General features: G+C 33.9%; 1 protein-coding gene across 2 annotated transcripts in view; it reads left to right on the top strand.

Annotated features, from left to right (window-relative positions):
* The window catches only part of NBEA (neurobeachin), a 384,945-nt gene that overhangs the window by 42,372 nt on the left and 329,757 nt on the right, over positions 1 to 12,816 (top strand). For both annotated transcript variants that reach the window (XM_032219812.1, XM_032219813.1), the window contains exon 10: positions 30 to 163. In XM_032219812.1, coding sequence (XP_032075703.1) covers positions 30 to 163 — 134 coding nt within the window. The remainder of the gene's footprint in view (positions 1 to 29; positions 164 to 12,816) is intronic.

Below are 12,816 nucleotides of genomic sequence, written 5' to 3' on the forward strand. Positions count from 1 at the left end.
GAGAACTGCTTCTTCTTTTTTAAATGCAGGATGTGAAAGCGATTGTGACGCATTCTATCCACAGTGCGATTCATTCAATAGGAGGAATCCAAGTTCTTTTCCCTTTGTTTGCTCAATTAGACAATCGGCAACTTCATGACAGTCAAGTGGAAACAACTGTCTGGTAGGTTTTTGTCAGGAAAACTTATTGCTGGAAATTCTCATAATTTTGCATAATATGTGATAAATCCATTGAGTGGTTTCCCCTCACGCCCCCATACTATGTTTTGTCATTTTTTTCATGACATATGAGGGATAGTATAAATGGTAGTATAAATGGTATATGATGGATATGTTAATCAAAACTCAAGTTTTTAAAATCACTTGTTTCATATTTGTATTACAAAATTGTTGACTTATAAACACATTTAACAATAGTTTGGCGAACCACGGTTTGTTCACCCACACAGTAACTGGGTTATAATAAAATTAAGCTGTGATGTGGGATCATTATATTATAATGTTGACTATACACTAAATCTAAATCATATTAGACTTTACATAATGTGACAACCCACTCTGTATCTTTCAATAAAGTTGTTTTCTTTCTGTGTTATCATAACTGAAAAATGAAATGTTTCTGATGGAATTAAAAGTAAAGTGATTAATATTAGACATTTCCAAACCTATCCTATAAAGCAGTGTTTGTTAAAAATATATTGCCCATTAGGTGACAATATTGGTTAACCTATGAAGGGTTCAAAATCTTAGCAAGATTGAACCTCATTAGTGCTTAAGTCAGGGGTGTCGAACTTGCGGTTTGTGAACCAGATCCGTCTCAGGCAAGCTACGCCCACATCACAATACATCATGATACGTCATGTGATATGATCAGGTTTGACACCCGTGCCTTAAGTAATAGATCATAAAATAGTAGACCTCTTAGGCTAGACTGTAAATTAAAGAATGGAATGGCAACTAACTTCCATATCATTGCCAGAAAAATTGTGAAGTCACTACAAATTAAGCTTGAATCAAATTAGATTTTATCTTTTTGCAACTACCATAAATTGTTTCAGTGAAATGTGAATAGCTCATATAAATTTAACTACATTATTTAACATTTATGAATAAATGACCATTTTTAAAGCACTTGCATTGGACATTTTTCATTTTGATTTTTTTTCTTAGTAAACTAGAATTAAGTGCTATTATGTGAATTGCTTGAGTAAACATTTATGATATGCTGAAGTGATGTTTGGGGAGTTTGCTCTTCATAGCTTTAAATTACAATTAACATATAAAAATTCACAAAAGCCAGCAAATGAAAACTGATATTAGTAGAATGAAAACATTGTAATTAATAGCATCTAATTACATTACTTGTACTAAATAAATATTTTATATTGGAATGAGACACTCTAGTTTAGTAAATAAGTCCTGACTGCTACTGAAATATACTTTTTAGTTGCCCTCATTAGATGTACAGTAGATGTTAGAAATACGTATTTCAAAACATTTGGGAAGAATACCACACTGTTCATGAAATAAAGAGTGCTATTAATCAAAGCACCCCCATCTTTTTTCAGACTTCTGTGCATAGGTCCATAAAAAGTGGTCTGTATCAACTTGTAAAAGCATTTCAAGATGCTTTAATAAAAACTTTGCATGAAGTCCAAAACAAAACTTCAAAATTATTTTTCAAGTATGTATTTCCTAGAAAAAATGAACATACATACCGTGTTTCCCTGAAAATACGACCTGTCCGGAAACTAACACCTTGTCATATTTATTGCATGGGCAAAAATATAAGCCCACCCCCCAAAATAAGTCCCCTGGATACCCCCCCTCTGGCCAGGCAGAGAACCGCTCACCGACCTAGCGGTATCCCAAAGACACCAAGCCGCGGGAGCTGGGGGAAGGGGGGAAGGCGCTCACCTTGCTTGCCACCTTAGGGATCCTGCTAGGTTGGGGAGTGGCGTTCTGCCTGACCGGAGGGGGGAATTGCTGGGTGGTTGCTCGTGAGCGTGGTCACCTCATGGCTGCTTTGCCCCTGGGGCTGTGCCTGGCTCTTTGGGAGCCAGTTCACAAGGGAGCAGTTGCCCGGCAACAATAAGCCCTCCCCTTGTACTAAGCCCAAGGCCATATTTCGTGGGGCAGAAGAAAATAAGACTTTGTCTTATTTTCGGGGAAACACTGTAGTTTAGTTGGGCTCTTATAAAATAGAAAATTTCTAGAGTAGTTATCACCTGAGCCTTCATTCTCCATTTGTATCTAAAGTCCTACCTGCGAAATCATGAAGGTACAGGGATGTGCCTGTTTATTTATTTAAAGCATTTATACAACTGCTCATCTTGAACCAACTCTGGGAAGCTCAAAATCCCAAACTAAAATCATTATCTATCTACAATAAAATAAAAATAAAAAGACCTGGCATTGCAGTTAAATTTCCCATGCAAACAGAATGGGAATATCAGTCTCATCTTCATGAGTGAAAATTCAGGTCTTAAATACTTATGGGTTGTCTTATGGACAATCTATATACCTCAGGGATGAACCCAGGCATGATATAATCAGAGACAACAATCTACTCATTTCTAAATGTTTCATCAAGTTTGTGACAGAGCTATTCCTTTATAATCTGGTTGCCAGGCAGTATACCTCCATATCCATTTTGGAATTGATTGTAAGAAAAGATAGTTGTTACGTGGAATATTGAACTGTCAGCTAGAAACTTTTGTTTGGTTTTTAAATGTGAGAATGTTGACCAGTCACAATTCTTTTACAGGGAATGAGCATTGCTGTTATAGTTAAGCTTTTTCTATGTGATATATGTACATTACTTGTTATTTGGGCAGATATGAATAGTAGAGATTGTATAGCAGGGAAAACTGAAGTGCCTCTCTATCTCTCACACACACGTAGAAGAAGATGGGGAAATTGATTTCAAGAGGGAGAAAATAATGTCCCAGAAACACAATAGCATGGAGAAGACTCTGGTTTTGGTTGCTTTACTTTGTATTTCAAATTAGCTTTTTTGATCATTCAGACAGATTTTGGTCATGAGGGGTTATTTGGCATAGATATATTGACCTTCTGTTTCTCTGGCAGGAGACTTTAAGTTTCTACATTCCATGTAGAAGTTTCTGAGATGTTGGAAGTTCAATCTTGTCTTTATTCCATTATTTATTCCAATATTTTTAGTATTCTTATTATTTTATATATTATTATTATGTGGTTAATCTTTGGTGAGATTCACAGCCTTTGGGGCTGGTTGGTAGCTCAACAGCTCGAGTCCTAACCAAGGACCTAGGAACTGTTAAGGTAACATTGGAGGATATAAGCTGTCCCAAGTAGGGTGGTTCTTTGTAGAATCAGAATGTTCAAGTCTGATAAATTTAAAATTTCCAAATAGCGAGGTAGCCCTTTAGGTATTGCTCCAAAGGCTCCAATTACAATCGGGACAACACATGATTTCTTTTTCCACAGTCGCTCAACTTCAATTTGCAAGTCCCGGTACTTTGTTGTTGTTGTTATTGTTGTTGTTGTTTCCTGTTAACTATTTTGTTATTAATATAGTACAGGAGTGTAAATCGATTTCATTGAGGGCTGTATCAGGGTTGTGTGTGACCTTGAGGGGCCAGGGTGGGTAAGACCAGCTCAATGTCAGTCATGTTTGGAGCACCTGTGGTGGCCCAAGCACTCTGCAAGCCAAAACAGGCTCCCAAGCTCCATTTTGGAGGCGACAGCCTCCTGCAACCCTCTGCCAGCGAAAACAGAGCTTAGGAGGACTGTCCGTGGCCCACCCAAAAGCAGTTTTCACTGGCAGAAGCACCACTGGCCAGTTCTCCATTGTTTCTAGGGCAGCTCTTCAGGCCAGATGTAAGCACCCTGTGGGCCGGATCCGGCCCTCGGGCCTTGAGTTTAACACTTCTGATATAGTATATAGATGACAGGCTAACAATTTCTGAACTGATTTAGTATTTGATTAGTTTAAAATTCTTTTGACCTATTTTGTAAGGGGTGGGAATTAATATTGTCCTATTATATTGATCAGCATTCAACTAGGAAGATGTTATGTTACGACACTTTTTCTTTTTTCCCCCTTTTTTAAATATTTCAATGTTTTGTATTTAACTTTTCTTGAATAAACTAATGATATCAAGAATGGATTACTATGATACAATGTACAGTATATGAAAATTCATTTGAATGGATGATGGAAACGTCAGATAGCAGATGTCAGGTTATAGATTGGATGTGAATATTAGTATTCATTTCCTTTTCATTTATGAATATGTTCATATTTTAAAGAGTTTAGAACTATTTCATTGGAATTAACTGGATAGTGTAATAGATAATTTATTGTTGCCGAAGTCTGAAATAGTTTGTCAGATCAGATCTATTGTGTCTAATATTTTCTAGTAATCCCTAGATTTGAAGATGTCAGTGAAATATGTTTATGTTTGGCTGGGAAAGCACTGGGATGGATGTTTAGATCTAAAGAACATTGGGTATTGAGATACCAAAATATGTGCTTTATCTGCACTGGTACCCATAGCTATCAACCTGCACTGGATATATTTTTAAAACTGCACATTTATTAACATCATAGATACATTTCGGTTCAAATAAAATCAGTTTTGATTTTGTGTAATTTTGTATAGCTAGGTAATATGGATATGGCAAAGAATTATAAAAAAAACCCAATATTTCAATAATTCCATACATTAAAATATTTAAATTTTAGCAGCTTTTTGAAATAATATTTTTTTAAAAATATATAAATGTTCATCAATTTTTGTGATTGGTGTTATCCATAGTTTTAAATTTAGCATTATAAATATATTTTGTAAACCTGGTTAATGGCAATGGGATAATTAAATATTTCCATTTAAAATAAATTCTTATGCTGAGAGATTTTGTTCATATTAAGAATGTCATTCATACTTTATTTTTCTTTTACTTTACTATAGGCAATAGATTACTGCTTGTGATGGAAACATAGGCTCTTGATTTTTATGAATGCACAAATATATATATTGAAGGAAATAATACTTTTCCAAATTGCTTTCTAATATCAAAAAGAAAACAAAACACAGCAAAAACATTTTATGTTTGAATCTATAATTTAAAATTTTAATTTTACAAGATAAAAATCAAATATTTCCTACATCCATCTGTTTCTCTATCTCTCTATTTATCCTTTTATCCACCCATCCATTTACATATTCTGTATCAATAGAATGGGTATTGTATCAAATACATTTTCTGTATCAATAGAATGAGCATTATATCAAAGTACATGGCAAGAGATTTAATGGAATCATGACTGAATTAAGGTTGTTGGACTAAAGGAAGTTTTGTTTAAGGTTTATATGACTGAATTACTTGAGAATTTAAGATATAAGTCACTGCTACACTGCCAATATCCAGCTCTATTTCCCATGCCATTGCTATGAAGGGAAGTGTTCCAATTCTTGCACAATTATCTGGATTATAAAATATTAGATATTGAGTAAGATTTTGAAATCAAATTCTGATATGATAAAGGTACTTTGAATCATATGTTTGGGAGATGGTGTTTATTCATTTTCACATGGTTTATAATAATAGGATTGATTGATTGATTCAACATTATTACTGAAGGTACTGCTAGCCTTGGCAGAAGAAAGTAGGTATATTTTGCAGCAATTGTAAGCATTCTTGTATAGGTATAGCTCGGCTATAATGAACCATGCTCTGGTAACCTCCTGATTGGATTACTGTAATGCATTATATATAAGGCTGCCCTTGAAGGTGCCTCAAAGTGTTCAGTTCAGAACTTGTCTGCTATAATTCCCAGTAATCTAACTAAAATGAACCACAGTACCTCATCTCTTAAAGAAATACATTGACTGCTTTTTTAAAATTTATGACCCTAATTTTAGCTCCTGTTTCTTATCTTTTAGAGCCTTAAATGGCTTGGATTGAAATACCTGAAAATCCTTCTTACTTTATAACTTTATTTATTCATTTAATCAATTTATATAGCCACCCATCTGGTCATCATGGCTCTGGATGATGAACACAAGAATAAAAACCAAAGCAATATAGACAAAGCAAACAATAGTAAGACAATAACAATACAACTCAAATTTTATAATCCAATCATATCAGAAAAAATTACAATATTAGCTTTATAGCTAATATAAAGGACCCATGCCCAGAGGAATATTCAGATCCTGAATAATTTATGAAATTGTTTTTTGGGGGAGAGATTTATGTTCCAATGGACAGATCCCATGACATCTAGGGCACACTTCTCTGGTTATGCAGGAAGGTATTGTTTAATAAATGGGACCAGGAGCATCACTGAACTGCTACGTCTAGTGGGCTGGACAAAAACAGCTTCAAGGAAGTGGTCTTGCAAATAACTCTGTCCTTGGAGGATTATAAAGCCCTTGAATTGCTTTATATGTGGTAATCAACACCTTGAATTGCACCTGGAAGCCCACTGAGATCCAATGTAGCTCATAGAGCAGTGGTGTAATGTGATGTACACCATGTGTGATGTACCCAATGAGATGTACTCATAACTGCCCATGCCACTGCATTGTGGACTAGTCACAGCTTCTGAGTATTTTTCGAAGGCAGCTCCATGTGGAGCATATTGCATTAATCCATGTGGGATATTACCAATGCCTGGGTCACTGTGAGCAAGATCTCTTGATCCAGAAAAGGCTCAATTGGTAAACAAGACAGATTTGTGCAAAAGTCCTGACAATGTCTGCCCCCTATTTCTTGAACAGTAGCTTCAAAGCCAGAAAGACCTCCAAATTACGTCAGTTCTGTCTGGTGCTCAATTAAGCACTGAATATGGAAAATCTCGGAATCCAGAGGATTTTGAAACTCCAAACTACTAAATCTTCAAAACCTCATGGCCTGCAGAAAAGAATTCTTAGGCATTCATTCGCTTGAATGGCCTAAGGAAAAATATGCTATTGGGATGATAGCATACTGGTGATACTGAACCCATTTTTCCTAATGACCTATTAGATTCTACTTTGAATAGGAGTGTGGAGACAGCAGAACTATGAGGGACATCACAAAACACTTCCCCTACTCCCAATCCCCTGAGCCAGTTCAAAAGGATACCATAATCAATATTATTAGAAGGCACAAGTGATTAAGAATGATATAGTTTTCCCAGTGTTTCCCCTGCCAGAGGTCATCCACAACTTCAATCAATGTTCCGTCAGCCCTATACTTTAGTCTAAAATCAGACTGTAAGCATCCCTTCTCAAACATGTTCCCTAGTTGTTCAGCATAGTTAGGTCACTCTTTGTCAATATCATCAGCACTGTAGGTATCTTTTCTGTCATTTCATCACTTAAAGTTCTTCTGGTAATCAAGAGCAGCCTTCAGCTTGACAACCAAGAGTCCAGTCAAAATTAAAAAAAAAAGATTTTGCACTCTGCAAACCTCCCAAAAATGACCTGTTTTTTGTGAAAACGGGCCCCCTTTCCCCCCCCAAAAAAGGCATGAATAGCCCTTAGGAGGCCTTTGAGTGCTCCTGGAGGGGCAACCCCTCCAAAAATGAGCAAAAACAGGCCCATTTTTTGTCACATAAAGGGTATGGATAGCCTTTAGGAAGCTTATTGAGTGCTGCTGGGGCCTGGGGGGGCGGGAAACAGGCTATTTCTTGCTCATTTCTGCCCTCCCCAGCCCCCAGGAGTTCTCTGAAAACATCCTAAAAGCTATGCACGGCCATTTTGGTGAAGGGGCGGAGTTTCAGGAGGCAAAAAGTGCTTTATTCAGTGTATAAGACACACCCAGATTTTCATCTCCTTTTATGAGGGAAAAAGGTGCGTTTTATACTCTGAAAAATACGGTACATTAGAAACAACTAAAGAGTATGAAAAAACCTTTAGCTCTTTAAGAATTACCCTTTTATGTATAAACAACTCTGTGGAGGATTTTTTTCCAGTTAACTTTTGGGTAATATCTTCATATTCCATAATAATGGCTAGGCAAGTGAGTGACATCCAGATTATTTAGGATACATTATTATAATCTCTGACTTTTGAACCTGCTACCTGGGATTGAGAGAAGAAGTCCAAAGAAGATGAAGGTTGTGGTTTCCCTCTCTATAGGAAACTTGCAGTGAATAAGGAAAACGGCAATGAAATCTGGATTTACCTCTTCATTTCTTGATTAAATCTGTTGATAAATATGCCTCTTAGACTTGTGTACCTTCCCATTTACTGTACATACTATTAAAACTCTATTACTTTATCTGGTTGAAACAATGAATCATAGGGCAGGAGTTTCTGAACTAAGGTACTTCAAATGGACTAACTTATATAATGACTGAAAAATCCATTACTTACAAATCCTAAGGGGATAAAATTTGCGAAAGTTGTACGTGCTTCAGAGTGCTGCTGCAGTCAGCTCAATTTTGAATGCTCACTTATTTGATTCTATACTTAATAAGCATCATCTTAATTAACAAATAATGTTTTATAATATAAATGGAATATGTTATCTAGAACCAGAGGAAATTCTACAGATCTGTCTCAAAGTAGTCAGGCCTGACTATCTATAATTTTAAGGCTGTCGTAAGTCTTTGAGTGGTCTGAAAATATTAGAAAAGCAATTTATTTAGAATAGCAAAGAATGGTGAGCATGTATGTATATGTATATGTATATATGTGTGTGTGTGTGTGTGTTTGTGTATTATATTTGTGCTGATAAATAAAGGTAGATAAATATATATATATATATATATATATATATATATATATATATATATATATACACACACACACACACACACATACATACATACATACATACATACATATATATTCTAGTGTCTTGAAAATTTTGTCTAGCTTCATTTTTATCCTCATTTACTTATGACTAGCATTATTAAGAATGCTGTTATAGATGTAGAGATGATTTAACTAAGGCATGGTGTTTTATCATAAAACTTGTTTCATTTAGAATGGAAATGACAAATATTCCAGTGTTTACCTCCATTGTTGCTGAGATTAATTTCAATATTTAAGTCTAATGATACTTAGGTATATATCAGGCATGTTTTCCTGCCAATTTTCTGTTTCTGTAGCAAGACAGGATGAAAATTGGTGGCAGGAAAGAATGGTGACCTAAGCTTATTTTTAGCTTTTGATAATGCTGAATATGCTTAAGAGTTTCCAATTTTAGATGGAAATTACAATCTTCTGTTTAGCAGTCTTTGCTCCTACTGATCTTCTCTGCTTCTCAAGGATAAAGTTGGTTAATAGAGAAGATCCATGTTTTTCTGAGAGTTCTAAAACTTGGGAAATTCAGTCATAGATGGGCAATTGGGTTGATCCATTTCTGTTATAGATAAACTTCAGTAGTAATGGCCATTGTATTGTGTATATATTACTATCTTATGGACACGTACTGTTGTATACTAGGTGAGACATGGTATAGTGGAGATCTAGGAATGGCCTGAAGTATCCTTTATATTTGCCTTTATATCTAGGCGAGTTGGAAATAGGCAACAATGGAGAGATTTTTATGGCAATGCACAGAATTTTGCAAGTTTAATGTGAATCGTATACCAGTCCAGTGCAGTTTAGTTCCTGGTAAGTTGTTTAAAAATGTTACTCCCCCTCTGTTCACCCATGACTTTTTATAAAGATTTTCATGGAGTACATCTTGCAAAAAAAAATTGATGTTCAATGCAAACTAATTTTCTGCTGCTGATCACAATGTCAAATATTAAACTATACTAAAAATTCTTAAAATTGAACAGTTAGATATAAATTTATATAAATAAATAATAGCTATTTATGTATATATTTTTGTGTCGGATTGGCACTTTGACATACGGATCTTAGATTTCAGGGTAGATGTTGACAAAGTAGAACTTTCACTCAGATGTGTACATGTAAAAATGGATTTTATGTACCCCCCCACATTAATGACATACCATTACATACTGTTCATATGAAGATCCAAATCAAATTTCTAACCTCTCCTGGGCGCCTTTCTCAATAAAACTTCTAGAGTATGACAGGTAGTCAACACTGACCTAGAAAAAATAATTAGTACAGTAAAAGGATATTTATTTTTATAATGTATGCTCTGGCATAAGAACATATAAATTGGATAAAAACTACAAAGATATTAGGAATCTCACTATATTAATATATTTAATTTTTGTTAACTATCATTCACAAAAAATGTAATTCAGAAAAGTAATTCTGTATATAGTAAAAATATAAAATGTAACTGAAATATATATACTTTTTAGTGCTATAAATAATTGCTACAAAATATGGGATCAGTGATTGAAGAAGGTTTTTGTACTGTTTCTAAGAAAGAATTGCATTTGATTGTAGCTTTTCATATGTTCAGAAACAAGAACCTGTAGATCTCTTCAAGTACCTATGATTCATTTACTCATTATCAATTTGTGATTTTTTTTCAGTTGAAAGATAAGTCGAGAAGTCTATTGAAATAAATATTTAATGTCTATCCTCTGTTGTTAAAAGCTAACTTTTAGGAATACATTCATTTGCAACATGCAATAATTTGGAAGTACAATGTACAATGGTAGCTTGCGCTCTCAGTTATCCTGCAGAGGTTGTTGGATGAACAACCCAATGTTTGTTTTGTTTAAAAATTCTATTTTAAATAATGAAGTTAGGAATTCAATGCCAACAGTAGATTATATTTTCAGATTTTTGGAGGGAGGGGGTTGTTAGGAAATAAATAAATAAATAAAAAAGGAGATTGACTCTCACAATTCTAAACAAACCATACATGGAGTTTCTGGTTTATTAAAGCATTCTTGCTGGTACAAATAACCAAACAGTATGCTCACCAAACAGGAGAACATGTTGTTTAAGTCAGAATAGAGAGGAACATAACTGCTGGCTTTAAGCTACAAGTAAAATGGCTGATTGTGACAAAATAGTGTTGGCCAAATTCAGACCATGTTATCCTATATAAGCATCCTATGGTATTTCAATTTGATAGAATAGAGGTGTGAAATATTTTAGAAGTGATTTCACCAAGGTTCCTAATTATGTTTTTCCCAAAAAAAAGGCATTGTGATTTTATTATCCTATAATTTCTTTTTATGTAACAGTCATTTGGGTTTCTACTGTGTTTGTTTTTCTGTAGAGAGAAAAAAGGTATTTTCATAAATTATTGTTGTAAAGTAAGTAATCTGTCCTGACTATTAATATTTAAAAAGAATTTGAAGATGAATGGATTCTATTTCATTAAGTGTTTTAAAAAATGTTTTAGACCTCTAGCTATTTGTTTTATTATGATGGATTTCAGAAGACAGTTAGACGTGGTACAGAGCTGTTTTTTATTTTATTGTTGACATAGGAAAGAACAAAATGCAGAAAGGAATATCAAGGATATTTTTCTCTCTTCAGTCATTTTTATTATGCGTAAAGTGTAATTATGACCTTTAAAAAGAGAATGAGAAAGACTCTAACACTATGACAGATCCGTCAATCACTATTGATAATGTTATATTTCTAGGCTAATTAGTAGTGCGATATAAAGGTAAATTGATTAATCAGATTGACAAATTGTTGTAATTATTTCAGTTATTGAGTCATGTCAAAATAGTTATATTTAGAATATATGATTTAATTTTATGAAAATTAAATTAGCTTTCTTCATTAGGTCTAAATCATTTATGTTTTTGTATGTTTAATGGTACTGAAAATATTTAGGCACACTCGTGTGGGAGAAATGTAGTAAATAAATACACTACTTTTTTGGTGGTTCCTGTGATTTGAAAAGAGTGTAGTTTTTGTTATTAGAAAAATAAGGGATTACCTGATCTTGTTTATTTTTAGACTTGATTAGACAAACTAGTTTAATTATCCTGTTTTATATAGCCCAAATACTTTACTAGGGATGGTTGAGAACAGTATGTGATCTAGGTTTTTACTGTGCTATGATGTCACTGAATGTGTTCTAGTTTTACGTTATTAATTAGTAAACAAACAAACAAAAAAATAAAACAGCAAGGGTGGATCTAGAGAAATATAAGCAATGGTATTCTATATCCAGCAGCATTAGCTACAAACTGATCTTGCTAGTAAAGAGGTGTTGGTAGGAATACATTTAACTGTTTAGTGGCAAAATCATCTTTCCACTTGTGCAATGAATCTCTAAATCATCTAATTATAGAACACTATAGGTTAAATTTAAAAACAACACAATACAAAATAAGGCAGTGTGGCCAAAAAACCAACCAAACAAAAAACAATATTAAGGTATCATTGAAACCACCAAAAGTCAAAGGGATTTTACACTTACCTTTTTAAAAAGATGGGAAAAGATCTGGAAATTGGCACTGTATTTTTCCCCTTTTTTGGTTTATCTAGTTAAGTCGCTGCATCAACAAAACAATTTACTTTTGGCATAGTTCCTCATATTATAAAGTATAAAATTTAGAATTGCAATGAGTCGTATATTTGTTTAACACAAGTCTGTACTTACTGTTTGTTCATGAGCCCTTTGAGAATTGGATTTGGCTATAAAAATTGAATCATTTCTGTCAATATATTTAGAGCATGTAAATTATATGTGAGTCTCATTTATTATAGTTAATATGCTACGCATAGCCTAGGGCTGTTATTTTCAATTGAAAATACAGGGCAGATGGAATTAGAGTACGTTGAGTCCTTTTCTATGTAATCAAAGACAGCTTGCTTGGAGATTTGAATCATATAATAGAGAATGATTTAAATTTACACATTCTTCAAAACATTCCAAGAGAATCTTTACTTTATTTAGCTTATTGCATCTAATCTTCGGTCAATAACA

This window comes from Thamnophis elegans, chromosome 6, assembly GCF_009769535.1.
Source record: "Thamnophis elegans isolate rThaEle1 chromosome 6, rThaEle1.pri, whole genome shotgun sequence".
Lineage (NCBI taxonomy): Eukaryota > Metazoa > Chordata > Lepidosauria > Squamata > Colubridae > Thamnophis > Thamnophis elegans.